This window comes from Astatotilapia calliptera, chromosome 22 (assembly GCF_900246225.1).
Source record: "Astatotilapia calliptera chromosome 22, fAstCal1.2, whole genome shotgun sequence".
NCBI lineage: Eukaryota > Metazoa > Chordata > Actinopteri > Cichliformes > Cichlidae > Astatotilapia > Astatotilapia calliptera.
The window spans coordinates 1,955,575-1,981,848 of NC_039322.1; the positions used below are offsets into that span (position 1 = coordinate 1,955,575).

Here is a 26,274-nt window from a genome sequence, read left to right on the forward strand (position 1 = left end):
AATTTTAATCAATCCACTGCATAAGAACACCAATAAGACTTAAAGAAGGGAAAGTTTCTCAGCATGTTTGACCACCTACAATCATCACCTCCAAACTACACAAGACGCAGCAGCCAGGCTACTAACATCTTCTAGCAAGTGCACTGGCCCCCAGTAGATTAACATACAGAGCAGTAGATGACCAGGCCCCCAGATTATTAATCCAAACTCCTCATAAAATACACAGCAGCTCGTTGCCTCTGCTCACAGGCTCAGAGTTTGTTGGAGCAAAGGGGGCGGAGCCTTTCAGTCTGTGGACCAGTTTACCACCACAGCTGCGATTGGTTGACTCTGTGGAATCCTTTAGAAAGCAGATAAAACCTTTTCTGTTCAAACAAGCCTTCAGTTGATCAACGCTTTTAAACATTTAACCCTTTCTATTGCTTATATTTTCTATTTTATCACTTAACCTGTTTATTTCACCCTTCATGCTCAGCGCTCTGTGACTGCCTGTCTTTGAAAAGCGCTTAATAAATAAACTTTACTTACTTAAAATCTCAGTAAAATATTACCAGACCTGTATTGCTTCAAACACTTCCACCAACACGTTTTCCCTCTTGGACGCATCACAAACTATTTCTTGCATCTGCTTTGTTTTTACATGTTCCTTTGTCAGCGGGTTCGGTTTACCCCACCCTAAAAACTAAAAGCACCTTCAACGTGTGATTGCAGCCTGCAGGACCTCCCACACCTGCACGCAGCTGTATTTAGCTATCAAAGGAGCTTCCATCAGGCCACAGACTGTATGTTAATGTGCAGGACAGACAGACATTGTCCCAGCTTCCACTGGTCTTCACTGTGTTTTTAATATTGCTTATAAAATATTTTGCTTGTATGATTTCTGCTGACTGCACAACAACTATGTCACACATCATCTTGGTAAATATTTAAGGGTTAAAGTTCAAATTATTCTCTAGCCTGTCAGCCAATCAGACGATCAATCATCCACGTGTCAGGCAAACAGACAGTGGAGGTCGGGTGTGATTCTGACCTTGTGGAAGTTTCCAAAGAAGAGCTTCTTTATTTCCGGCCCCTCGAAGGTGACTGTCTGAAACTCTCCTTTAAAGTCATTGTTAAAAAACGTCAGAGTTTTTCCTCCATCTGCAGGAAGAAACATGAGAATTAAAAAACATAAATCAACAAATAAAACACAACATTTATAAGAAGCAACAATCTTGTTCAGAATTTTAACTCGAGTTTAACAGAAGTAGAACAGCAGCTTGCACTGTACCCGACTCTCCTTTTCATTAACATCAGGCAAATATGTTGTGTTCACTGATTTATTTTGGTAGGTTTGAGTCTAGAAATAAAGTGGAAACAAATAAACACGTCTCAGCTCACTGTCCAGGATGACGCCCACTAGAGGTTCGTTGTTCTTGTTGAGGATCTCCCAGAGCGCAAAAGGCTCCTCGGGAGTGTCGGCCAGCAGCCTGAACAGCAGGGTGATGGTGTAGTCAGAAGGCAGCCCCTCAGGATGGATGTACCTGTGAGCCAGGGTGAAAACATCAGAGCCGGGTAAACGTCCTCATTGGTGATGTCTCTTTTAGGTCAAACAGTGAGGGTTATGGGCTCTGGATGCTGATACTCAGCTGGTGAAATCAAAGCTTGCTTCTCCTTCCAGAAGCTATTTGCTGCACTTTCATCTGTCTTTGAAAAACATGCTATGATGTCTTTTCCATCAAGGTGCAGCAGTGAAGCTTCCAATAAATAAGGTGCTATTTTTATGAGCGTGGAGACTGTGTCCGGTGTACCTGGTTGGCTGTGCCAGCAGCGCGTCGCTGTGCAGGTGGAAACAGGGGAACGTGTTAAAGGTGCCGGGTACCATGGAAACGCCAGACATGCTGCTGTACCGATTCTCCACGAGCCCGAACAGCTCCATCATGCGAAAGCCTGATGACACAAGGAGCAATTATCACCTGTTGTAACCATTTCAATGAGTTTTCAACAAGTTACAACAAGCAGAAAAACAGCAAAAAAGCTCAGAGGAAGTATTTGTACATTTGTAAGTAAAGAAATATAGAGCTGCAGAAAAAGCAGTCCAGACATACAAGACATGACAGCAGGATACAAGATATTTAATTCAGCCAATCATTTTAAACATACCAGTTTTCACCAGTATAGAGGGCCAAAACTGCCAAAAATAAAAATAATTAAAAAGAAATAACAAAGTGACTCAATAATATAATATAATATAATATAATACAAACATGTGCCAACTGTGAAATCTGGGGCTGATGATGATGTTTGAATAACAAATAGCTTAATATCTTTTATTCAGCTGTTGTTGCTGTTTGTCAGAGCTCTTCATTATAAAACATATCTGCCCTGTTCTGTCTTTCAGAGCTTCAATTCGCCCAGCAAGATATTGATGTGATACCACAGATGTCTCTGTCAACAGTAAACACCATCTGTTAAATACTGGCCCTTACTCATATTCAGCAAATGTATTGGTGCATTTTTAATGAATATAAATGTGGCAAAAACCAATAGAAATCTATTTATTCATGAAATGTCAGCTAAACAGATACCATTTAATTTGATTTTGCATTTATTCAAAACACACAAAAAGAGGATATGTAAATTATGCTATTAAAATAAAACAAATAACTAAAATGTATTAAAATGAAAAGAAAAAATACAGAAGAAATAAAACAGAGCAACAGCTTATTCTGAAAAGTTAAATATAATAATAAAAAAGAATGATATGTTGATGATTAATGACATTTTGATGAACAACATTCTCAGTTGTTTAAGTTATTTGTTTGTACATGTGTTGGCAGTGTTGGCTCTCCATACTGTTTGAAATGAAGGGTTAGAGCTTTAACATTATTGTGTTCATCCAAACACATTAAAGCCACAGCTCACACTTGATTTATATTCTGTTTCCTATTTGAAGTTATTCTGTAAGCACTCATAACGGAGACCGTGACACGTGGACACATGGACACGTGGACACGTGGACACAGCAGGCTGGCTGCAGTAGCGCTCCAGCTCTTACCTGGCATCGTGCTGCCACTCATCGGCACAGCCGGACACGCTGGGAAAGGCAAAAAGTGAGTTTGATGACAAATATTTAGAAACCACCACATTCAACCATTTCTATTAATGTACGGAAAAAGCACCACATGTTGTATAATTTACTCTATAATGTCCAGTGCAGGGATCTCTTCAGGATTACATTTAGCTCTAACGTCAGGTCAGGGACTCACTGGCAGTTGCAGCTTCACACACAAAGGTCACCAGCTTCTCTTCAATCTTCTTGAAGGCGTCCAGGTCATCCACAAAGAAGACGTGCCTGTCACTGGGTTTACTGGCGATGCTCACCAGCTCCCCATAGTCAGCATCAGCGAAGCCAATGGCAAACACGATGTAACCTTTGATGAGAATTCAGAGAGAGAAAGATCCATGTCTCCAACTGCAGGAAAACTGGAGGAGCAATATGAACGCAGACTCTTGCACATTTTAAAGGCAGATGAAGTTTGGCCTTCCAGTAACACAGACCGCAGCTCTAGGCCTTCTTCAGAGCTTCACACAGAAACCGTTCTGACCTTCCATCTGCATCTCTTTGGAGACTTTGTTGACGTCATCCTGAGATCGACCGTCAGTGAGCACCACGAGGACTTTGGGGATTCCTCTTCTCGCTCCTGCCTCCTCTGTGAAGATGTTTTTCTTCACGTGCTGGATGGCTCGACCTGAGTGAGCAGACAGAACAACCATCTCCAATAACTCCAAATATTCTACTTTTAGTTTTCAGCTTCGTATTCTCAGTAGTTGAGAAACAGCAGCAGACGAGTTATTTGAAACAACATGTCTATTACCAGAGGATTTTTTTATTATGCTGATTTGACTTCACACCATCTGTTCTGGTTAAAAAAGTCATTAGCGGAGCTGCAGGTCTGTCACAGCGGACTTGGCAGTGATGGGAAATCAAAATTAATCAATTTTCAGCTGCAGTCTCCGGTGTGGCAGACATTATTCTGAGAGGAAGTCAGAAAATCCTGCAGCACCATCAGCTTCAGAGGATCCCTGTTTACAGAGTTAACTATTAAAAACATGAAAGAAAGGAAGCTTAAGGGTTTGTACGACATAAACTTGACACGATCAGTTAATTTCAAATTTCATGCTAATTATTCATCAGTGCAGGATGAAGATCTGACTCCAAACTGTAGCATTAACCGTGATGAAAGGACACGATTATTGATGCATGCCTTGCTGATGTACAGGACATCAGAGAGTGTTGCATCAGAGCGTCCCACCAGGGAAATCACATCACAAGTTTCACTGAATGTGTGAAGAGAATTCATGTTTCTGCAGCAGCTGGAGGACCAGCTCAACATCTAAGGCTGCCCCCCCCCCCCCACTCTGCAGAGCCACTGCGCTGCAGGCTCAGACACCCACCAGACACCCGGGACCCCCGACTTACTCACACTCTTCAACTATGATCAAATTTTACACATTACTACCAACAGTTACCATCACATATTAATATTTAGATGTTTATTTGAATGTTTCTGTTCTTTTCTGCCTTATAAATGTGCTCATACAGGCTCATGTGGTTTTTCCACTGCTTAATATTTGTTTCATAGGCTTTAATATTCATTTCATTTTGCAGAATTAACAAAGCAACGACCAACATAATGAGCAATGATGAAGATGACTATATTTTTAGTAGTATTATTATTGCTATTTATGTTATATATTGTGATTATAAGCTGTTTCTTGATTTGAGTCTTCTTCTTTGGTGCTTGGTCATGACGTTTCCCGGCGCCGCGTCTTCATGTTGCTTAAGAATCAGGAAACTCTGGAACTAGTGCACTTTATGTCTTTAGTGCATAAATGGAAAAAACCCCATAAAGTCAAATAATGATCATCTACTGAGCCTCTTCTGTCTCTTTTCTGTATATTTACTCAGACCCACACCTTAAACCACAGCTTGACTGAGTCATTAACAAATCCATGAGCACCTGCCTGGATGTGAGGCTGCTGCACGGCCGTTAGTACATCCAGAGATCAGACGTTTTCTAGGCCTCTGGAAACAACAGAAAGCACATTGCTAATTGCAACGCGGCGATCCCAGAAACTGTTGCTTCCTGTGAGAAACGGAGGATTAGTGTTTTACAGCAACGCATCAGCAGTGGGAGAATTCCTCCCCACCAGTGACGCTGTTACAAATCTATTCTCCTCAGTCTCATCCCTGTAGGAGAAACCGCCCGCGCTGCTTTGTAAACAGCGATTAATGACTCTCACTGCTTCCCTGCAGACTTCCTCTCATCGCACACACACACATCCATGAATAAGACTATGCATGAACACGCTCGACTTGCACACACGCATGTTGACACAGAGCCGAGAGGACAACACACTTTTCCACAGTGATTTCATTTTCTGTTTGCGGTCACCTCCTGCTCAGTAGCATTGATAACGTCACGAGGGAGTTGTGTTGAGCGTGTGCACGTTACACTGTGGATTTGTCTCGACCAGGCGTCTTTCTCAGATTTAGAGATTATTTCTGCCGCGGTAAAGACGGATTTGATCCGTCACAGTCGCACAGCTTGTATACATTCGTACACTGTATCGCACCGGCTTCAAGCGCGCACGCCAACATCTGTCATCCTGAAACTCTAGCAGACTCCAGCAGCACGCTCGTCCAGCGTCAGTGACTCATACGCAGTGCTTTCACAGAAAAGCAGCAGCCTGCATGCTGTGCGCGTCCTCACCTGTCTTAGTGTTTCCTCCTTTGTAGGAGATCTTGTTGATGGCGTCCAGCAGACCCTCCTTGTCACTGTAGGAGTTCAGCTTAAACTCTGTCCGGGCATCGTCGCTGAACTGGGCAATAGCCACCTGTCACAAAACACATGAACGTAGCTAATAAACCAAAAGAGGAAGTAGGCCACTGTTAGGTGTAGGGGACGAGGGTTAGGAGGAGACTACGAGAAGAAGCACCGTCACAGAATACAGAAAAGCTGATCTCCATGAATCCTCCTTTCAGACTCGAATGGAGTCATCCTTTAGAAAGTGAACATCATGTTTGTATTACTTTTATACAACCGTGATTCTATTTGAAACCACATTCAGCATCACTACACGTGATCAGCATCACAGCCCGGGCTGGTACAGAGCGACTGTAACGACCACAAAGAGCAGAGAAGGATAATGATGCCCAGGATGGAGACGGAGGAGGGTTACACCGCTGCAACGAGAGCCTCGATTCTCCCGTCAAAATCATTCCTAACGAATCAGGTTATTACTGGACAGGTCTTTAAGAATTATTACATTTAAAAACTATGAAAAATGGAGGATAGAGTTTTGTTTTCAATAATAAAGTATGAGATAATACGGGCGGATGATACGCCTGCAGCGGGCAAAGAGTCAGGCTGTGTTAGATGGGATATTTTAAAACAGTGAGGTACATTAACCCCACGCTATATATTTTTAAGCAATTATTTTTTGTTTGTTTGAACTCAAAACGTTTGTATTCCTTCTCCATCTGTTCCTGGCTTGAACCTGCTGTGGGTGGCTGTGTGCTGCTGCTCGCTGCCTCAGGTACAGGACTCAGTGAGTTGGGTGGAGCACTCAGCGAGCTCTTGGCCAGCACCAGTGGATCAGTCTGGCAGTGTGTTTGAGCTGCTAGTGAGAGCCTGTTTAACCCTCTTTAGGGCAGATTAGATTTTTTCAGTTACTTTGATCGACATCCAGGTTGTTGTTCAGAAAGAGCCACAGCTCTTAGTTTAAACTGCTTCATAAAATCATGCTGACGTTCATATTTACCTTCTGTTTTGTTGTTTTCTTCCACCTGGAACGCTTTGTTCTACAGTATATCACAGCATTTAAAGACAGTATGTACAATGTTCTCTAAAGCTCAGACAAACTGAGCCGATACTTGATGCCACTGTGACTGAACGGAGCTGAACGGGGAGGAAAGAGGAGCACTGACAGACACGTGAGCAGCTGTAACACAGAGCGTGCAGATGAGCTGTTTCATGAGTGAAGTGGGCTGTGGCCACCTGGGAGACCACTCAGGAACATTCTTTATTTGTAAATAACAAAAAATCAAAATGAGAGCAGCTTACAGGAAACTTGGCGCTGGTGCTGACTCGCTACACCGAGGCTCTGAACACAGGAGTGAAAAAGAGGTTTAGCTCAACTGGGAGAAAACTGCTGTATGTAAACAGTTTGTTCTCTTCCTCTCGTTTGTCCTGGAAAGTTTCCCTTTTCTTTGCATCTACAGTGCATCAGACGCTCCTACAGATGACGGGGAAACTCATTTAGATGAAGAGGTCCGAGCGAGGCCAAAGAAACAACCACGAGAAATCAAATCTTTGAGTTTAAAGATTTTTTACAATTGAATTACCCAGGAGGCTGCTCTGTGCACGTGGTAGTCTTATTCCTGTCACGTCCCACAATAGTGAAGATATGACTCAAGATAAATCAAATGTGATCTGGTAAGAAGAAAATTCATAGCACGCGGTCTTTAAGTCTTTCCACAAAGATGATTTCATATGATCAGCTGTGATGTATCAATGGTAGTGTTGGCAAACATAAATATGCAGCTACATCATGAGTGAAATGGTCTTCGTTAGAACAAACGTCTCCACATTAACAGCTACAGACAATCACGTCTTACACAGGCTGACAGTAATAATAATAATAATAATAAGAGAACTGCTGAGAATCATGACTATAAAGATGGGAATTAAACCAATGGATTCATCAGTGTCACATTTGTGACACTGATGAATCCAGCTGTGGTTTCTTCGTGAGACAGGTGAGAGGACGGTCCCTGCATGTGTGGAGGGTGGAGGAGCAGCAGTGATGGAGAGGGAAGCAGCTTTGCTGGGGTCACTGCTGTTTATCTCCACACTGTGTGAACTTACTTGGATAGTTGTTGGATACGTTTACGTAAAAGCTCTCTGACATACGAACAGTCACCTGACCTCAACCCTGCTGAGATGATTCTTCCCTACAGCTGTCAGACTCCTCGGCCTCCTGACATCTGACCCACGTTAAACTCATGGACTAAACACACCCACAACCACCTACAGACACACACAATGGACAAAAACAAACAACTGGACCCTCATACACACAATAATAACAGGGACTGACCCACCAGCACTTTATAGAACCTCTGTAGGAGCCACATATCTCACTGTAGCTGCTGTACAGACAATCACTCTGTACAATAATAATTATAGTTCTACAACTGTTAGAACTTGTATAGTTCATATTTCTGTATAGTCCTCATATTTATATCCTGTTCACAGCCTGTACAAGCTTATAGCATATTCATAACACACCTTCATACCAATAATAGACACATTTTTGTAATATATCTATATTTTTGCTAAAGCACTTTCTGCAAACTGCATTTGTTGCCTTGTACTTGTGACATGTGCAATGACAATAAAGTTGAATTCTATTCTATGATTTCAGATTCATCAGCCAACAAACGATGACCATCGCTGGCTCGCAGTCGCACCGTTGCAGCGTCATTCCAGGCGACAACACTTTGGTTAATTAATATTTGAATAATAAAACTATATTTATCCATAAAAACAACAACATGCAGGGTTTGTATGACAGTGTGAGGCTGGTCTTCACACATTGATAAAACAGGTGTGGTATGTGCAGTGGGCTGTAGATGGCCCCACCCACAGTCAGCGCTGACACCGCCACTGATGATCTCTTTCATTGTGCTGCCAAAGCAGCGCGCGGCAAACCTCCACCATCCACAGTGAGGACGAGGAGCCTGCTGTGCCTCAGGCAAAGTGCACATTTTCCCATCAAGTCATTGTTTTTCTGGTATTTCTGTGGCATGTCTGTCAACAACCTGTCAGTCAAAGCACGGCGCTGAGAGCTACCAGAAGCAACACACGCCAAAGCTCTCAGAGAACTGCTTGCTAAAGGCTAACAGGTCGCCCTCGGTGGTACCTGTGTGCCTTCCGGGCCGATCCGGTCCAGAGCTCCACTGGTGCTATACAGGAAACGGATGATCTTCAGGAAGTTTTCATCTCCGATACTCCAGGAACCGTCAACCAGGAAGACCAAGTCTGCTTTGGCAGCTTTACAGACTGAACGAGGAGACAGAGAAACATGAAGTAAACACAACAACAGCAACTGGTTGACTCACAAAGGCAACACTTCAAATGGGAATAAGTAAAAAGTTGTGAGTCTGCTGTATGGAAGCTTGAAAATAGCTGATTGAAGGGTTTTGTTGGAACGTTCATTGTGATCATTTTTGATTGGCTTTCTTTTACTTTGAAGGATAATTTATCATTAAAAACACATATTTATCCACTTGCTTTCATTTGTTCGCTTTATTGCCGTGAAAATAAACAAACTGGCTTCATTTAGAAACCGATGAATAAAAGCAGCTTGTGAGTGAAGCAATCCTGTGATTAATTGCACTCAAAGAGCTTTCGACTTGTAAACGATTGAAACACATTAAATGCAAAACACAGAGCTGCTTCTGCTGCTCTTCGAAAGTCATTCCAATCACTTCCTTCTCTCCTCTAATCAAACCCTATTTAAGGGTCAGCCGGCGCCACATTGATCTGCAGACGCTTCAATCCGGCATTCGACTCTTTGTTTATTGCAAACATTTCATAAACACATCTCAGGAGGAATCAAACTGACTTTGTTCTGAAGTCTGAAAACAGATTGAGTGAAACTCAAATTGCTGTTTTGCTCAAATATAATATTTTGTAAGTTGATTGTTAGAATTATTCACCCGTTCTTTGTAAGGACACTTTGGTTCACTGCTGTCAAAACTGCAGGTGGTTGCAGAACATTGACAGAGCAGCTGAAAGCAGGAGAGAGATTTATAGTTTTACGCTGGTATTACACATTACTGTCATCCTAACAAGCCTGAGCTTTCAAGGTGGAACTGTGTTTCTAACCTTCAGTGCGATAGTAGTGATTTTGTTTTTTCTGTTGTCAGTATAGCGCCCCCTTGTGGCATAACACTGTACAGAACTAGAGCATTTTGACTCCACCCACAGATGTGTGGATTTTTTTAGAGAGTTGCTGAACTAATTAAACATATTTCAAATCAAATGCAACTGAAATATTAGCAGTAATTCAAAGAGAATTTATCAAATGTGGAGAAACTGGATGAAAGATGTAAAAAGATGAAGTCATCCTTTCCTCTTCTTCATCTTTTATCCTATTCAGGGTTGAGCAGGGACCAGATGATGATGCTCTTTAAAAAGCTAGTGCACATCTAGTGATGAAAAAACTGAAATGAGACGATGATGAGATAAGAAATACTTTATGAATCCCATATTTGGGACATGTGGAAGTGTTTCCTAAGTACCTGCCGCAGCGTACCTGCCGGGGCTGTAGAGGAGGCTGTAATCAAACACGTGAGGAGGAAACAACCACTGTTCTCCTCGTCAGCCAGAATGATTTGAATGTGTTGATCTCTGTGATCATTCCTCTGAATTTTCTGGATCATCACAAATAAGATTTATGCAGAAAGCACATTTCCACATTATGTGCAGGGCGGCTGAAAGGTTTATTGCTTTTATTTCGTTTAGTTGTCAGTGGATTCTTTCTGACTCGGTCCAGATCGTTCTGTTTCTCTCTAAATCACCACAGGTCTTCATTTGTGTGTAAATGTGTCCTTATTTGTTCCTCGCTGATGCCGACAGCACGTAAACAGCATCCTTCTCTGTTTTTGTTCAATAAATGTGTCGTGAAAGCAGAGTGATTCTATGCTGGTGCATTCTTACTACTACATTTCTGCTCTGTCCCATGGAGAGCGCTTGTTAATGGTAAGACAAAGCAGCGAGCTCATGCTGCTGTCGATGTTCGTGTTTGGGTCTCTCTGGATTGATTCTTCAGGTCAGCTCTGATTAATCTGGTTTATTCAGGAATGAAAGGACATCGTGGATCTTTTGTGGATGCAGAGGTCCACGACTGGTTTCTGATTTACTGTCCTCCATCCATCCTCTTCTCTCTCTCTCACTCATTTTCGATGCTCTTCAGCTCCTCAAAGTACTCCTTACACCTTCTCAACACTCTTCACTTGTTCCCACGTCTGTCCTCAATCACACGAACCTGCTGCACATGCTACATAACTGATAACAGATAAGACTCATTCATTTCACCTGATAGTGTTTTTTTCTTCTCTCAGAGGTGATGAAACCTTTTGTGGCAGCTTGAAAGTGAAGCTGGTGATTCTGTGGTGACGGCAGGAGAAGAATGAGAACCGCTGTAACAGATCCAAGACTCGCTCGGTTTATAATTACACTGACGTCAGACACACTGTGTGTCACATGTTACTGTGTGTGTTGTTATTGGAGCTGAGAAGCGTTGCTCTTCTTTGTTCAGCTCTCATTCTCCTGCCCGGCCAGCGTGAGGATCAGTTTGTAACAAGGTTGGCTTTTAGTGACAGGAACCCCAAAAAGCAGCCAATAGGAGACCTACTTCCTTCTATAGCACAGTGAGCTTGTCTGCATTTTGACTGTCTGTGACATCAAGAGAAAGTCTACTGAGACTCTCAGCCTGATATGTCTCTGAAGCTGATCTCATTAGAAATTACAGCAAGTTTCAGACTTTGCTGCAGATTTGCTTCTTTAACGAGTGACATTTGATAGGTGGGCATATGGATCAAACTCTGCCCCCCAAAATACTTCACAGGACGTCTTAAAAAACGTATACTTTAAAAATGAACGGAAGTATTTATGCATTTAGTTTTTATCGGTTTCAGCTTGTAGCTGCAGATTGGGTTTATATTTCCTGTAACAGTGTCATTGATATACATGTTTTCTGTCCCAGCAAAGATGATCTGAGGATAAAACCTGACCTGAGACACTGTCACATTGTGAGGATGAGGACGATCTGCAGTGTTGTCTGATATGAAGACATTTCCATGGTAAAATGAAGCTTCCCTTACTAATGTTCAGAGCTATCCGCACACTGAATTCCTCGGGCTGATTATGTCGTACTTTATAATTCTTTAGCTGTAATGGCTCTAGTGTCTTGTGGCTGTGTGGAAGCTGCAGTTCTGCGTTAATTGCAGTCATCATTTAGACTCGTTGAGAATATTCTTCATTACATCTTTGACATTCATTCACATTCACGCGATGCTATTATTCTGACGGCGCTCCAGTGGAGTGTACAACTATTCAATGTCGTCCACACGAGGAAACAAACAAAGCACCGAGTGAAAAAGGCAACAGTTGGCCTTAAATTGAAGATTAAGTGCATCATTTAACGCTCGCCCTGAATGCGTCTGGCAGCCTATTTAAAGCTCGTGTCAAGTACAGAGAGATTATATTTAACTTAAATGAGAAATCTCATAATAAGTGCAGTGAATGAAGATTCTGCCTTTCAAAGATCCATTCTCCACATTGTAAGATTATATAAGAAGTAAATAAAGGTAACTGGTAACTATGGCTGCCAGATGAGGAAAGAGCTCGTGAACTTATCTCAAACTCTTGTTACCAGGTTACAAAACCATCGTCTTTGCTGTGTGATAATGTAACTGGCTTGTGCAGCACTTTGTGGATCTGACAGGTGGAGAGATGTGACACTGACAATCACAGCACCTAACAGCTGAATTATTGTGAACTGAGAGGATGGTGAGTGAAGCGGGAGTCTCTGAACAGCTGTCTGTGGGGGCGCAGCTGAAACACCACCAGGTCCCCGAAAAGCCTCTTCGAGCCTCTGGCTTCACTTTCCAGACTCAGCCAGGCTTCGTCCAATCGTGGTACACAGTCCACACATAAAATACTACAGTACAGTCTATCCACCCACTGTCCTCCACTTATCAAGTGAATTGTACAAAACGTTAGTGCCTGGACTTCAGTCATGTTAATAAAGAAAAAGTCATCGTGCCAGACAGTGTGTCACATATCACAGCGGCCACGGGCCGGTTTAATCTTCACGGATAAATACAACAAAATAAAATAATACGACAAAAACTGTCTCTGTAAATATAATAGTAAATGTGGATGTACTGTGTAATTGTGTAACGTTATTAGCAGCGTCCTCCTGAAATGCACCAACAACATTGAGAGTAACGTCCTCCTCTCTGCCCCTTAATGCTCTCTGGTCGCTATGGTAACGCGTAAATATTTATTTCAAAATAAGACACAATAAAACCCAGGGAAACCAAGTTAACGATAAAAACTCTGAAAACCAGAAATTTCACACCCGAGCCTCAAATCTCGCAGCCCGGTACCGAACGACTCACGGACCGGTACCGGGGGCTGGGGGCCACTGACATATCTGACTGCACACCTGTAAAATAATAAAAGGTCTCCTACTACAAATCAGAATATCAAAGCTGGTTATGCAAAACGTTTCATAAAAACAAACCAGTCAAACTAGAATACATAAATATTTATACATATTTACTGAAAACTGAGCAAAAGAAATAAATAAAAGAAGCTGTTTGGATGCAGCCTGATGTCACCAAAACACATCAACAACAATACATCAACACAAAGAGATCGAAAGATGAGACGATCAATAACAGTATTAGAACTGCTCTCATACCTTCCTTGGCAGCAGGGATTGTGGGTGGAGGCGTGGTGGTCGGGGGCTTGGTGGGTGGTGGGGTCGGGACGGGTACTGCAGAACAAACAAACACATGAGGATGTGACAGCCTGTAACTATAACAAAACAACCCTCGTGTGCCACATGACCCTGAGTGAAACACGCGGTGAAACTGCACAGAGCGCTCACGTATGGCCCAAACGTGTACAGTAACTACATTCAGCTCATGTATAATTTGCTGCACTGATCACAGTGTTAGCTGCGGTCCAACGCGCACTCCCACTGTCTCTGCCTTCGACTTCCTGCCTGTATTCTACGTGTGTCTTTGAGCGTCTTTGTGCGTTTATGCACTCAGCGCTGTTTAGGCAGTAAATCAGCTACCTGAGGCTGAGAATTACTTGTGATGGCAGGTAGGGAGCATTCAGTAGTGGCTGCCTGCAGCGATGGGGATAGTCATTTGGAGGAAAGGCTCTGGCTTTCATTTGCATCAAAACAAAGCAATAAATCATTGTGGAGGCTCACTGCAGAGCTGCGGTACAGACGGGAGCAGCTTCAAGCAAACAAATGTCTGCTTAGCTTCGAGGAGGGAACATTCTTTCTTGTATCTCTGGATATTTTCTTTGTCTCGTTTTCAATTCTGCGGGTTCTCGTCTCCGTGCCGCCTCTGAACTATGCTTTTCTCCCGGCTCGTCATTCTCACTTCACTTCAGTGCACTGCAGACAGTTGGCAAAGGAAACAGGCTCCTCACCTCTGAGTTTACTCACGGCGACCTCAGGAACAATAAAAGTGCTCAAAGTAAAAGTTGGTCTGTGGGTCTGAGCTGAAACTGCAAATGTGCACATAGATGAGAGCAGAGCAGGACCTCCAGTGATCATCACCTGCACTGTAAAACTCAGAGCAGCACTGAACACAGTGCAGAGGAAACAACCAGGAATGGGAGGTTAGCCAAATAACTTCTCATCAGAAACTGAGTTTGCCTGCAGTTCCAAAAACTTTTATTTTATCCATTTTATTGTATTTTTTACACCCTCTGCTGATTGTACTAATCAAGTGCCGTTACTAAATCAATACTGCTATTGCTTCAATAACAATGGAAAACAGATAAAACAGCACGCACATATCTGCATCCATCTGGAACCCTGTGAGTCTCACAGCACGGCTGCTGGCAGCTGTGCTGACTGAAAACAAACCTGTATCCAGTTATTTGGTCGACTCGTTATTAAAGCTGCACCGTCGCGCAGCTTTGGCTGTGATCTCGAGCGCTTCTTCAACACACGGTGGATCTTATAAAGTGACACGTGAGACACGCTGACGTGTGCGCGCTCTCAAAGCAGTTGATTAAAACTTCTTCATCTCTGCAGTGAAGCTGGTGATTAAAGTGTTGAATACAGCTGAACGTAACTAAAGCGAGTAGTGAATTTACTGCACACGGGCCTCATTGAAAATAAAACAACAGCCCACCCACCCCGTCACCCTCCCGTCTCCAGACAGTGGGTCTTGATTAGTGTTTGGGGCTGCTGCTGCAGAACAAAAGGCTCATCCTGAAAAGGAAGAGGATTCAGCACTCGGCGCTCCGGCGAGGATAAAAGATGTTTTATGTTGAAAATGACGTGATCGTCCTCCCAGCCCGGACCGGGCTTCTTCTTAAACCGATGACAGCTGACAGCAGTTTGTGTATAATTGTGTGTGTGTTTCCCCGCCGTGTGCTTCTGCTATATTGTTATTATGACACATGTAAGGGCGCTTTTAAAACGGGCGTTTGGCAGATCGAATGGAGGAGGCAAAGTACTTCTGGATGTGTCGGCGGTGAGTGCACGAGTGGGTTTGTGCGAAACGCTGCACATCAAAAAGCAGTTTACAGGATTTCCCAGTTTTTCAGCTTCAAATTGGCTGCAGATCTGACAACCTTAGAGGCAGCCAAAGTTTTCAGTCCTCTGTTTGTGGTCGAAATAAACGAGCCCGAGAATGACTGAGCGACGGCATTACGGTCGTACACATTAGTTCTCTCATAGAACACACAAATAAGAAAAAGGACAGAGCGCCTGCTCTGAAACATTTGTCTCACACTAAATGGGAAATACTACACACATGCATCCCTATCAGAAATAAAAGTGGCCAGTCTCCACACAAAGGTCATGTAGGGATCGTGAAATTTTAGGCTGATATTGACGATTACAATAAATATTTGCAGCACAGCTGTTGTCAGTGGATTTCTTTTGTTTCTCCAGAGACATGATGAACGACCAACATAACCAATCAGAACTCAATGAAACTACATGAATTCCCACGTGCTCTCTCTACACCAGCTGTTTGCTGTGTTTACATTAATGCAAACTATTCTTTGTCTGTATCTGCAACTGCTGAATAAATGTAGGGGACTGCTGCAGCCTGCCTTGTTGGAGCTGCCTGACTCAGTCCTGTGTTGGCGATCACTGCTTTGAGTCCCACAAAGCCAAGTTGGAAAAACCTTCTGCCCAAAATACACACGGCAGCAGCTGTCAGCAACCTGGAGACCACGTTTTACATTTTAAACTTTGGCATCACAAAACACGATTCGTTATATTCTGGTGAAAAGTATCAACGTTTTAAGATTTAAAAATAAATCTTTAAGCTTATTTGAGGCATTGATTTCAAGAGTTTCTGGGGGTGTGGAGAAACCCTCAACAAATGCATTTACTGTGAAATATTTGCACTCTTAAAAGCCTTTTAGCTCCTCATTACACTGTTGTTGAATATTTAGCCGGGGATAAATGGACACGTTGGCATCAGATAAACGTTGGCCACTGGCGTCAGAAATTAAGATCTTGTGCAATGGCATGCAATATATAAGTGTGCCCAATTTGAAAGAGTGGAAGCAACCCAGCACACACAGAGACACACAAGTGTAAATGTAAACGAGGCTTCTGTGCAGTGATCTTAAAATAGCAGCAGCAGGAGAAATCCAGTCGTGGAACTGCAGTGCACCTCGACCTGCAACATGTGAATGACACGTGTGTTCAAAGCTCAGGTCCTTACGTGTCTTCTCAGCGGTGGTGACTGCAGGCCCTTCGGTCCCGTCCTGCAGCTGAGCGTAGATGCTGATCTTATACTGCATGTTGGGCTTCAGGTTGTTGAAACAGTGCCTGCTCGCTCCCCCGCTCAGTCTCGTCTCCTGCTTCTGGCTGCCTGCAACAAAAGTACAAAGAACATCTTTATCTTTCTCAAAAATGATTCTGTATTTGTCACATGCAGAAATAAAAGCAAGTGCATGCACATGCAAGTGTGTAGAACAATCTGCAAACATCGTTAACCCAGCACGTTGTCACAGATTGAAAATGAAAGCATTTATTTATCTTTGTTGTCATTAGGATGCTACTGTTCGCTTGGTTTGTTAATAATTGATGAATCAAATCCAATTATTGAACCAATCAAACACCTTCCTGTTGTACTTGTTCACTCCATCCTAACAGTCAGGGTCCATTGGTAACATGTCAAACAGTTTTCCAAGAAAAACCTGTTATCCATGAAACACCAAGCATTCACTTCATTACAGGGAACTGGTGGAACATTTTAATGACTTAAAGAGGCATCGAGTGCAAAGATAATGGGACAAGCTCACCACGAAACTACACAGGTGGGAGTGTATGGGTGGAAAAATCTCAGTTTAAGTCAAGTCAAGTGAATCAAACCAATGTGAGCAGCAGCAGCAGGACGCAGCTGATTTATTTGGCTAAATTAAGTTCTCAACATGTCTCGTAGTCCTCCAGAGGCCTGGTAATGAACCAATCATTTGATTGAGTGTGTTGACCCAGGGTGAGATCTAAAACCTGCAGGACACCGGCCCTCGAGGCCTGGAGTTCGCCACCTCTGCACCGAAGGTCACTGAACCCATAAATGCTCCTTTTTCCTCAGGCATCATCAAATCGAGTTCAATCCCTCAGAATCCATGCCAGAAGTGCCGCTATGAGTAATACTGCATATAATCTGTGACATGATTTAATCACATTGGCTGGAAGCTCGAGCTGTGAGGGAGTCATCAGGCAGAGGAACCTATGAGACGCCTAAATGCACCACAACATTCCTGTGTAGCTAAACTGGGATAAGACCATAATAAGGGTGAAGAATGGATCCTGTGCAGGAAAAGATCAAAGAGTTGTTTCTGTAAATTCTAGCTGAACATGGTAAATCCTTCTGTCCTGCAGGAGGATGTATGAAAACACACTTTACACTCTGTCTTTCTTTCTATACCCTATTCCCTACATTTACCTCCCTCCATTCCCTTTAAATTCCAGCCTGTTCAATAATAAAACAGGATAATCACACATTTCCCCCATTCTCAGCAGCAGGTGTAATTATTTACCAGCTGTTCTAACATAAGTCATTATTTAGCTTCATTGTGTGTTGAGAGAACCAACACATTGGATCTCCCCGAGGAGACACGGGGGAATTTGTGCCTTTTATGTGACGTTAATGACGCCAGTGTTATTGCTGGACGCCTAAAGGTGATGAATAACAGCTATTACTTTCCTATTTGGTGGATGACGGCTGTATTAAAAGTTAGTCTTAGCTTTGAGGTGCTGACTGAGTGGTGGATGTTTAAAATCGATTCAGGGCCAGACCATCTGTTGTTTGATGCTATTTGGACGTGTTCTCAGTGTCAGACAAAGAACTATTGTTTTTGTTGGTGGCTGCACAGAATCATAACTGAGGAAATGACTTTTATAAGCATACGGCTGCTTCACAGAGGTGACTTTGGTGCAGTGGCCTGTTTGGCAGCTGACGAACGAACACATTAAAGTTCATCAGTTCATAAATAAATTGCAGAGAGTTTCAGGAGAGTTTAACAGACACTGGAGGTAACGTGAAAGTGTATCTGCTGTCGCCATGTGGCTGTTTTTCTTCCTAGAACATCAAGTTAATATTGGTTTGGGGACCATCACTGACGGCCAATCAAAATGCTGTAATAAGGCCTTGCAGCCAATTTGTTCTGTAGTGGAGGAAGTGCAGAGCTAAAGAGGAATTCTAAATAAAGACATGTTTGTGAGGGATGTAAGGGACAAACGCAGGATTTTAGTGGACATATTATATCTGATTATAAGGACACGATCTACTTGGTTCCATTTAGAAAAGGATCATAGGTGAACCATGTATTAGAAAACCGTTCCTTTAAATATGCATTTGGAGAACTTCTACACTGTTAGCAAGAATGCCCACTCTCTGTGGGAATCTTGTAATCCTTGATCATGTTTTTAGATATTATTAGATTTTTATTTTTAGGGATCATCACAGCACCAAAGTCAGGGTAAGAAGCAAGAAGCAACAGAGAAGCACAACTAGCTGCACAACTAGCTGCTACTTATAAGCTTTACATCTGACTTCCACCGAGAGGACATGTCTTCCTGTAAATCTGAATTTGTTTGTACGGTGCATGTATTAATGAAAGGTGGAATGATCCTTGTTTGTTTGTTCCAGTCTTAATCAACTGCAGTTATAAAAGTTCTGCACCAACCTAAACAAAGCACTTTACCTGGTAATGTAAACCTTACAGTAACACAGAGACAACCCCAACAGTCAAATGGACCCTATAAGCAAGCACTTGGAAGAAACCTTTGGCAGAAGCAGGATGTGTGGACATGTCGGCCTATCCTGAATCAAACTTTGTAGAGCTGGACGAAGCTTTTTACTGCCAAAGTGCAAATAACATAAAAAATTAAAGGTGCTTTTCCTTCTGTTGCGCGTCTAAAAGTATAATCTCACCGTAAAAACAAGGGCATTTATTATTATTACTCACACGTGCAGACACCTTTGTACTTTTGCTGCTTCCTTATTCACAAGGCCTCACCACAGCAGGTACTGTCGCATGTTTGATGTTTGGCAGATTTATACTCTGGGTTCCCTTTCGAGACCCCCCCCGCCGAGGGGTTTGCGTCTCCTCCTGGGATCAAACCCGGGGGCTTTTGCTTGCTATACATACATAAACCACGTACTACTGAGCCACTACAGCCACCTAGCTTATATTATTATGTTTAACGATGCAGGCATAATTTAGCATGACACTAAAGTTAATTAGCTGACAGTCTAGTTAAACGAACGTCAGCGGTGGGCTATAAACAAAAACACGTTTCTGCAAGCAGAACGTATCTGTTGAATTTGCCAGAGTCTCGGCACACTTCAAGCTAACGCTGGGATGCACGGCTTGATTGCCGTTTACGCGCGCACTGACTCATGCAGACGGCAGGCTTCACTTCCCTTCTTCTTCACACTCCCACACATAATGAACTCTAAATAGAAGCAGTTCAGTTTTTATTGTTTTAAAAAATTATATATTGTCACAATCAGAGGAAAGAAGTTGCAGGTGCAACCAAAACTTCAACAGAAAACTTCATAAGAAGAAAATAACTGTACTTTTTCCTTCCCCCTCCTTAAAGTTTACCTCTGAGAATAGACACAACAGGGCATAATTACTGTCACTGCTGTAACAAGCACATCTCCTCGCTCGGCAGCCGTAATCGCGACCTTTTGTCTTTTTTGTTCGCTTTATTTTACCTCGTGCAGCAAATGTAAATGTCACCCGTGCTGTGATCCGTAAGCCTTCCTTTTCTACAGAGCGGCACAGTGTCTGATTGTACAGCTAAACCTTTAAAGTGTCAGCACGTCTCCGATGGGATACAACAATATCTTTGTCATCTTCGGCTGCTTAGGGATTCAGAAAATTGGACCCTCTGCTTCAGCTACATACTGAAACTCCTACTGATGAAAGCATGTGAGTATGAATGAGGCTGCTCTCCTACTGCACTGGATATGCAGCGTAGGAGTTTGATGGGAAGAATTACAGTTACGCATGCAGTATTCTGTAAATGCTAAAGCGATGCACTGTCACGTTTAACTCCTCGCCTTAATCCAAAGCCAGCAGCATGATGGGAGAAGAGTTCAGATTCGCACGTTTGCACTGATATCGCATTTGCAAACATCTCCAAACATATAGCAGCAAAATGTTTGTGAATTCACACTGAAAATTTAGCGTATTGTGTATTTAAAATATGTGCAAGCAGGTTTTTCTTGATTCAGTGACTCCCACTGTAAAGCCAAGCGTTTGTGTTTGTGCCAAGCTTTGCAGGCACACAAAGATAATCGAATATTGATCTGGTACACAAGCTTATTGGCAAGATTTTTCCAGATTACTGGACATGTTTTGTTTTAACAGTGTTTATAGGAGCTTTATATAAATATGGAGGAGAACGGTGAGATCTTCATCTGAGTCATTTTCATGTCTAAACAGGACAGACTGAGGAATCACGTGCAGGGTGGGAGAAGGTAGCGAACCTTTGAATTTAGCTCCAACAGCAGCAACCATTTCTTCTCATGGCTCATAAAGCTCGCACAACAATGAGGAGAACTCCTATATAAGGGTTCCGGGTCATCGGCACTTGTGGGACGGTTTGATTGAAAAAGCACACTCGAGGTCTGCTGCATCGTCTCAGCTGGGTTAATGTTGGGACCTTTTGTATTCTTTTTTAATCATTATGGTTTCGATTTATTTGTTTCAGGTCACGGGCTGATTCCCTGACATTCTCCTCTGAAATTTCTTGACACATTTTTGAAATTTATTGCTCTCCAAGTCATTGGAAGGCATCCGTGCCCCAAGGTGCCAAATGAGCCCCGATTCGGGACGCTCCCTCCACGGTGCTTCACAGTTTCAAAGAGCAGGCCTTCTTCCTCCAACAGAGCACAGAGTTCGTTTTTTCTTCTTCCAGGTGTGCGCCGTGAGACTGTGTGCTTATTAAGGACAAAGAAATCCAAACTGCTCTGTGTTGTATCCATACGTGTGACCTGGATGTTTGGGGTTCACATGTTCACACAGCTGTATCTTAAATATCTGCAAACAAAGCTGTAAATACTTCTCAATAACATAATCTTAAAACATTAATAAAATACATGCACAATGTCTTTCCCTAATTCAGAACGAGAGATCAGAAATGTGTTTCCTTGGTGTGCCTACGAAGCTTGGCACAAACACTGGAACCGTCCAACGTGCTGACAGATCTTCCACCACCTACAAACGAGTCTTTTTTTAGCAGCTTGAGATTGTGCACGTAGTCAAGCAGAGATACTGGGATGAAAGGAATCCCACTTGCAAATATAATAACTACAAACCTTCATGATGAGAACAGGTTCATAAGTTTAAAATGTTAATACTGAGAAATATTTACTTACATGATGCAACAAACGCCTCAGGCTGACCTTCATTTGCTTACATACACAGTACAGATGGGAGTACGAGCAAAACATCACACAGAAGGAATAAAACCACCTTTAAAATCACGCTGCCATCACTGCACTCACCAACCGCCGACTCCAGGGCCACTCTGTAGGCGCTGGCATGTCGGTGAGGCTGCCACTGGGCACACAGCCCGTTCATCCTCACCTGATAGGTACTCAGGTTAGTCACGCCCAGGTACACTGCAGGGAAACAGAAAAGGTGTTTTTACTTGCAGAGCAGATATTTACGGGCCCAGACGTTATTTCCAAATTCCATTCTTGAATGTGTCACTCGGAGCACCGTGTTTGAGTTTTACAAAAAGAACTAAATGCTCAACGACTGCTTTGGTTCAGTGAATGAAGAGCTGCAGCTCAGGAATGTGGGGTTTCTGCAGTAAACATATTTCTCTACCAACTTTAAACATCTCTTATTAATACTGGAACAATGACATCACAGCACCGTGAGCCTCTTCATGGCATGCACCAAGAACATTTCACCAATCAGACAAGCAGCAGCCTCCTCACACCAGGAGCCCCCGACTAGCTGTGGAGGTTTCAGTTTTTTACGTACATATCTAACATTTGCTCTCGTTATTTAGAAACTTAATTATTTAGAAAGTTATTTAGATTTAAATTGAACCGAACATGATAAGATATTTCCAAAAACTAAAGCTAAAATCTGTCTCAGATCTCTTAGTCTTAGAACAGATGTGATGTGGGTCAGTGACAGCTGTATTATTGGACATTTTAATGTAATTTGATGTCTCTGCTATTCTCCTACAGTCAGCTGTGGCGGAGGCTACGAGTTTTGATGTCATGAGTCTGGACACGAACAAAAGCAGCATTGAGACATAAAACTAAACCTTTCTGGAAGCCTAAAAATGTGCATTATAAACTTGTAAGCATTCCTCTCTATACTGCCATAAGAGCAAAGCTATATATATGTTTAACAGCACTCAGCTCACATCTGAGGAACCACACGGCATCCTGTTTCCACACGGCAGATGCAAAAGTCTCTGGCCAGTTGGTTTCAAGGACACCAAAGTGCACTTTCTTGAAGTTATTTACAGACACACAGAAATGTAGCTGCACTGTCTTTGCTTCAGAAGTCTGGCTTATGCACACACGCACAAACAAACCCACACACACTCTGTTTATGCAAATGGTATGTATGCGCTTTTATGGTGCGACGTTTGAAAGCAGCTCTTGTTCCCAGCTGAAGAACATTAGCATGCGTGTCTCTGTGAGCTGGTAATGGCCTGTACAGCTCAGTATCATTCCCTCTGACAAAACAGAACATTTCCAGTTGAGCCAAATATCTAATCTGCATTATTGTGAACTTCATACAAATGCATAATGTATCCCTGCATAATATTCCTGCAAACCTCTCAGCAAGTGATTTAATGAGGAGACGCAAAGGGATTCTTAAGTCAGCATCTCTACATATATGTCGACACAGTAAAGGCAGCGGGAGGCAAAACACTCCAGCTGTTTGAATTTGCTACTACTGATAATCTGCCAATATTCGACAGGAATTACTGGTAAATTTCACACAGAGGAAAATGTTGAGAATCATCAGCAGTAACTTTGATTCAGTGGTCCCACTTCACCACGACAATCCAGCGCAGCGTTTCCGTTTCTGCTGATGCGGCACATTCAGACTCCATCTCACCCACGCTCGTTAACAAAAACCCATGATGCTTATTCATTTGGGCAGTTACTCACTCCCACCCCCAAAAGAGCAATGCACCGTTTACAAGCAGAGTGACCTCAGACTGTCCCGTTGGGCAGAGACGCTCACACTCCCTGCGAGTTAAAGGAGCTCAGATGGATGTAAAGCAGCTGCTTCTTTGTCTTGTAAAAACTACAATGAGGCTCTTCAGGAAACTTATATTCTGCACATACATGCTGCTCACAGATATGTTCAAGCAAACCGAGCACTGGAGACATATCCTAACAAAGGATGCAGGATCACCTGTAAAGAGTTAGATATAAAGAGCTACGTTAGCCTGCCCAACGTGCTCCCACTGCAATGGAAAAAGTATCTAATGCGCAACATTCATGAGACATGGAAACATTAACGATTAGGTCATCAGCTTTATTTTACTAATTAGTATCTTTTAAGATGCAAAATATGTCAGTTTCTCAGGCTCTGTTTCGCAGAGAGAGCCCGTCTCCAAACAGCTGCACTTTTCTAAATGCCACACAATCTGTATGTGCAGGAAGCTTCGGTCATAATGTTTCTGGTTGTTCCCTTAATATCGAGTCGCTCAGATTGTTACCAGTAGATTGATATTTGATGTAAATTCATTAAAGTAAGATTCGATTTCACTGTGAAAAGGCTTGAACAGCTGATTAGAGCACAAAAACAATTTGTGTGACAAGAATAACTATGAGATGGTGGACGGGTGGGTGGGTGGATGTGCCATGAGTTCCCCAGTTTCACCCATTGTGGCCAACTTCTACATGGAAACAGTGGAACCCCACTGAGTCATTGGTTCAGGTATGTGGGTGAAAATCAAATCTCAGGACGACCAAAATTCAGGGATCACATTAACTCAGTGGACCGACACATCAAATTCATCAGGGAGGATATGAAAAGTGGCAGGTTAGCCTTCTTAGACTGTGAGATTTCCATCAGTAGTGGGGGACATTTAAAAGCTGATGCGTACCGTAAACCTACATCCACTGGAGCACAAACTGGGCGCCATCAGGACGCTACAATACAGATCGAACACCATCCCCACAGACACAGCGGCCAGGGAAGCAGGAGAGCAAGACGTTGCTGAGTAACTGTGGTTATCCCAGCTGGACATTTGTCAAACCTGTGAAGGCACCTAAAGAAAGCTCCAGCCGATCCAGGAGGGAAGGACAACCTCAGTGATCCCTCATGTGTCCGGAGTATGGCCACTCTGTGGCTTTCAACATGCTTTGATTGTTTCATGCTTTACTTCTAAATCACTGCTTTACTTTTGAAATTCTTGAACTTAAAACTTAAATTTTGAGTATTTCACAACAAGTAACCTTTCGCTGCATCCTTGCAATAAGCATTAAAGGCCATATACAACATTTTTTCTGGGGTATTTCTTTCATAAACCTTTAGGTATACGAGTGTAAGCAGATAACCTGGAGTGTCATTCTTCTTTTTGCCACAACGACCATGATACTCGTCCTCTGCGTGACATTGACACATCAGCCCACTAAGCTCTGCTGGTCCATTGGCTTCATTAACATGCTGGTGAGCAATATGACAGATGCTCCATTCACCTCCTGGGATCCCACTGGCCTCATCATCTTGCTCTCTTTTCGACTCAACCCATCTCTCCATCTTTGTCAGAGTTCATCCCCTTCTTCTTTCCTCATTTTCCTTCCAAACTTGTCCTTCAAGTCAACCAAGAAGTGCTTAATTGTCATGCAGGCAGCGGAAACTGTGGCTCCAATGCAAAGTGACACGCTCCATTTAAAGCTGCGTGTTCGGGCATTTAGCTGACACTTGTATCGAGAGCTCTCGCGCAGAGAGCAATGAGAGCGGATGAAAGGGTAGAGGTTCGGAGTCCTGCTCAAGGACACTTCAAAAGGACACATAGTTTTCACTGGATGCTTTGGCTGTCATGGAGATCAAACCAGAGACCTTTCAAAAAGGGCTATTTCACCGATAGGCCAGTCTGCACTGAAGTGATTAATTATCATGCAGGAGAGGAAAATCCAGGCTCCTACTCTAATGATTGTACTTGAGAAGCAAGTGATTGATTGAACCAGGCCACACACTCACAGAGCCCCAGGAAGTGTCCACATCACAAGTGAGATAACTTAAATCCATACAGTTCATTCCAGCACTGGGATGTAATTAGGTGGAGTCGCCATTAAAGGTGTCAGATGGATATCAAGATATTGAGCCTGCAGGAGTCTGACTGCTCTCTGATTAGATTAGATGATATTGTTTATTCACTTGTACTCAAAGAGGTAGAATGGGCCGAGAAAACCAATAACAAGGTGTATAAATGATCCTGGGTAGAAAATGCCAACAGAACAATTAAGAACAAGCAGAGCAAAGATGTACTGGTCTATTGGGAAATCATCACGGTGCAGGAAAGATATACTTTGTAGTTTATAGTTGCTTTTATCTTTATTTTCTTAAATAGATTTTGAACTCATATTTGATTAAAATAAATATATATATACAAAATTGAGCAAAAGGTTGGACTTTCAAATGACTTTTTTCAAAAAGTGCCACAGGTAATATGAAAGTGGTTTGTTATTTGTGTCAAGTTCATTTACTTCAACGCTAAAACAAACCAGTTACTCTTGTGTTTCTTTAGTAGTTGTTTAAGTTAAAAATAATAATGATCGTCTGACACATCCAGTCAGTGCCGATCATAGCTTTTGCAATATTTGGTTCTTTTCAATTCAGTAATATTTATACAGTCGCCTCAAGGGGCTATTTATTGTATGGTAGACCCTAGAATAATACATACAATCACATGACCCCC

At 42.7% G+C, this 26,274-nt stretch overlaps 1 protein-coding gene across 8 annotated transcripts in view; it reads right to left on the reverse strand.

Annotated features, from left to right (window-relative positions):
• col14a1b (collagen, type XIV, alpha 1b) overlaps positions 1–26,274 on the reverse strand; it is a 161,878-nt gene that overhangs the window by 32,098 nt on the left and 103,506 nt on the right. For all 8 annotated transcript variants that reach the window (XR_003271026.1, XM_026156695.1, XM_026156694.1 and 5 more), the window contains 11 exons: positions 21,869–21,985; positions 16,562–16,711; positions 13,546–13,620; positions 8,971–9,110; positions 5,757–5,880; positions 3,588–3,731; positions 3,249–3,413; positions 3,038–3,076; positions 1,791–1,929; positions 1,381–1,523; positions 1,031–1,140 (listed from right to left, as the gene is read on the reverse strand). Coding sequence is in view for 7 of the 8 variants with exons in the window: in XM_026156695.1 (XP_026012480.1) it covers positions 1,031–1,140; positions 1,381–1,523; positions 1,791–1,929; positions 3,038–3,076; positions 3,249–3,413; positions 3,588–3,731; positions 5,757–5,880; positions 8,971–9,110; positions 13,546–13,620; positions 16,562–16,711; positions 21,869–21,985 (1,346 nt within the window). In the remaining variant the exon portion in view is untranslated. The remainder of the gene's footprint in view (positions 1–1,030; positions 1,141–1,380; positions 1,524–1,790; positions 1,930–3,037; positions 3,077–3,248; positions 3,414–3,587; positions 3,732–5,756; positions 5,881–8,970; positions 9,111–13,545; positions 13,621–16,561; positions 16,712–21,868; positions 21,986–26,274) is intronic.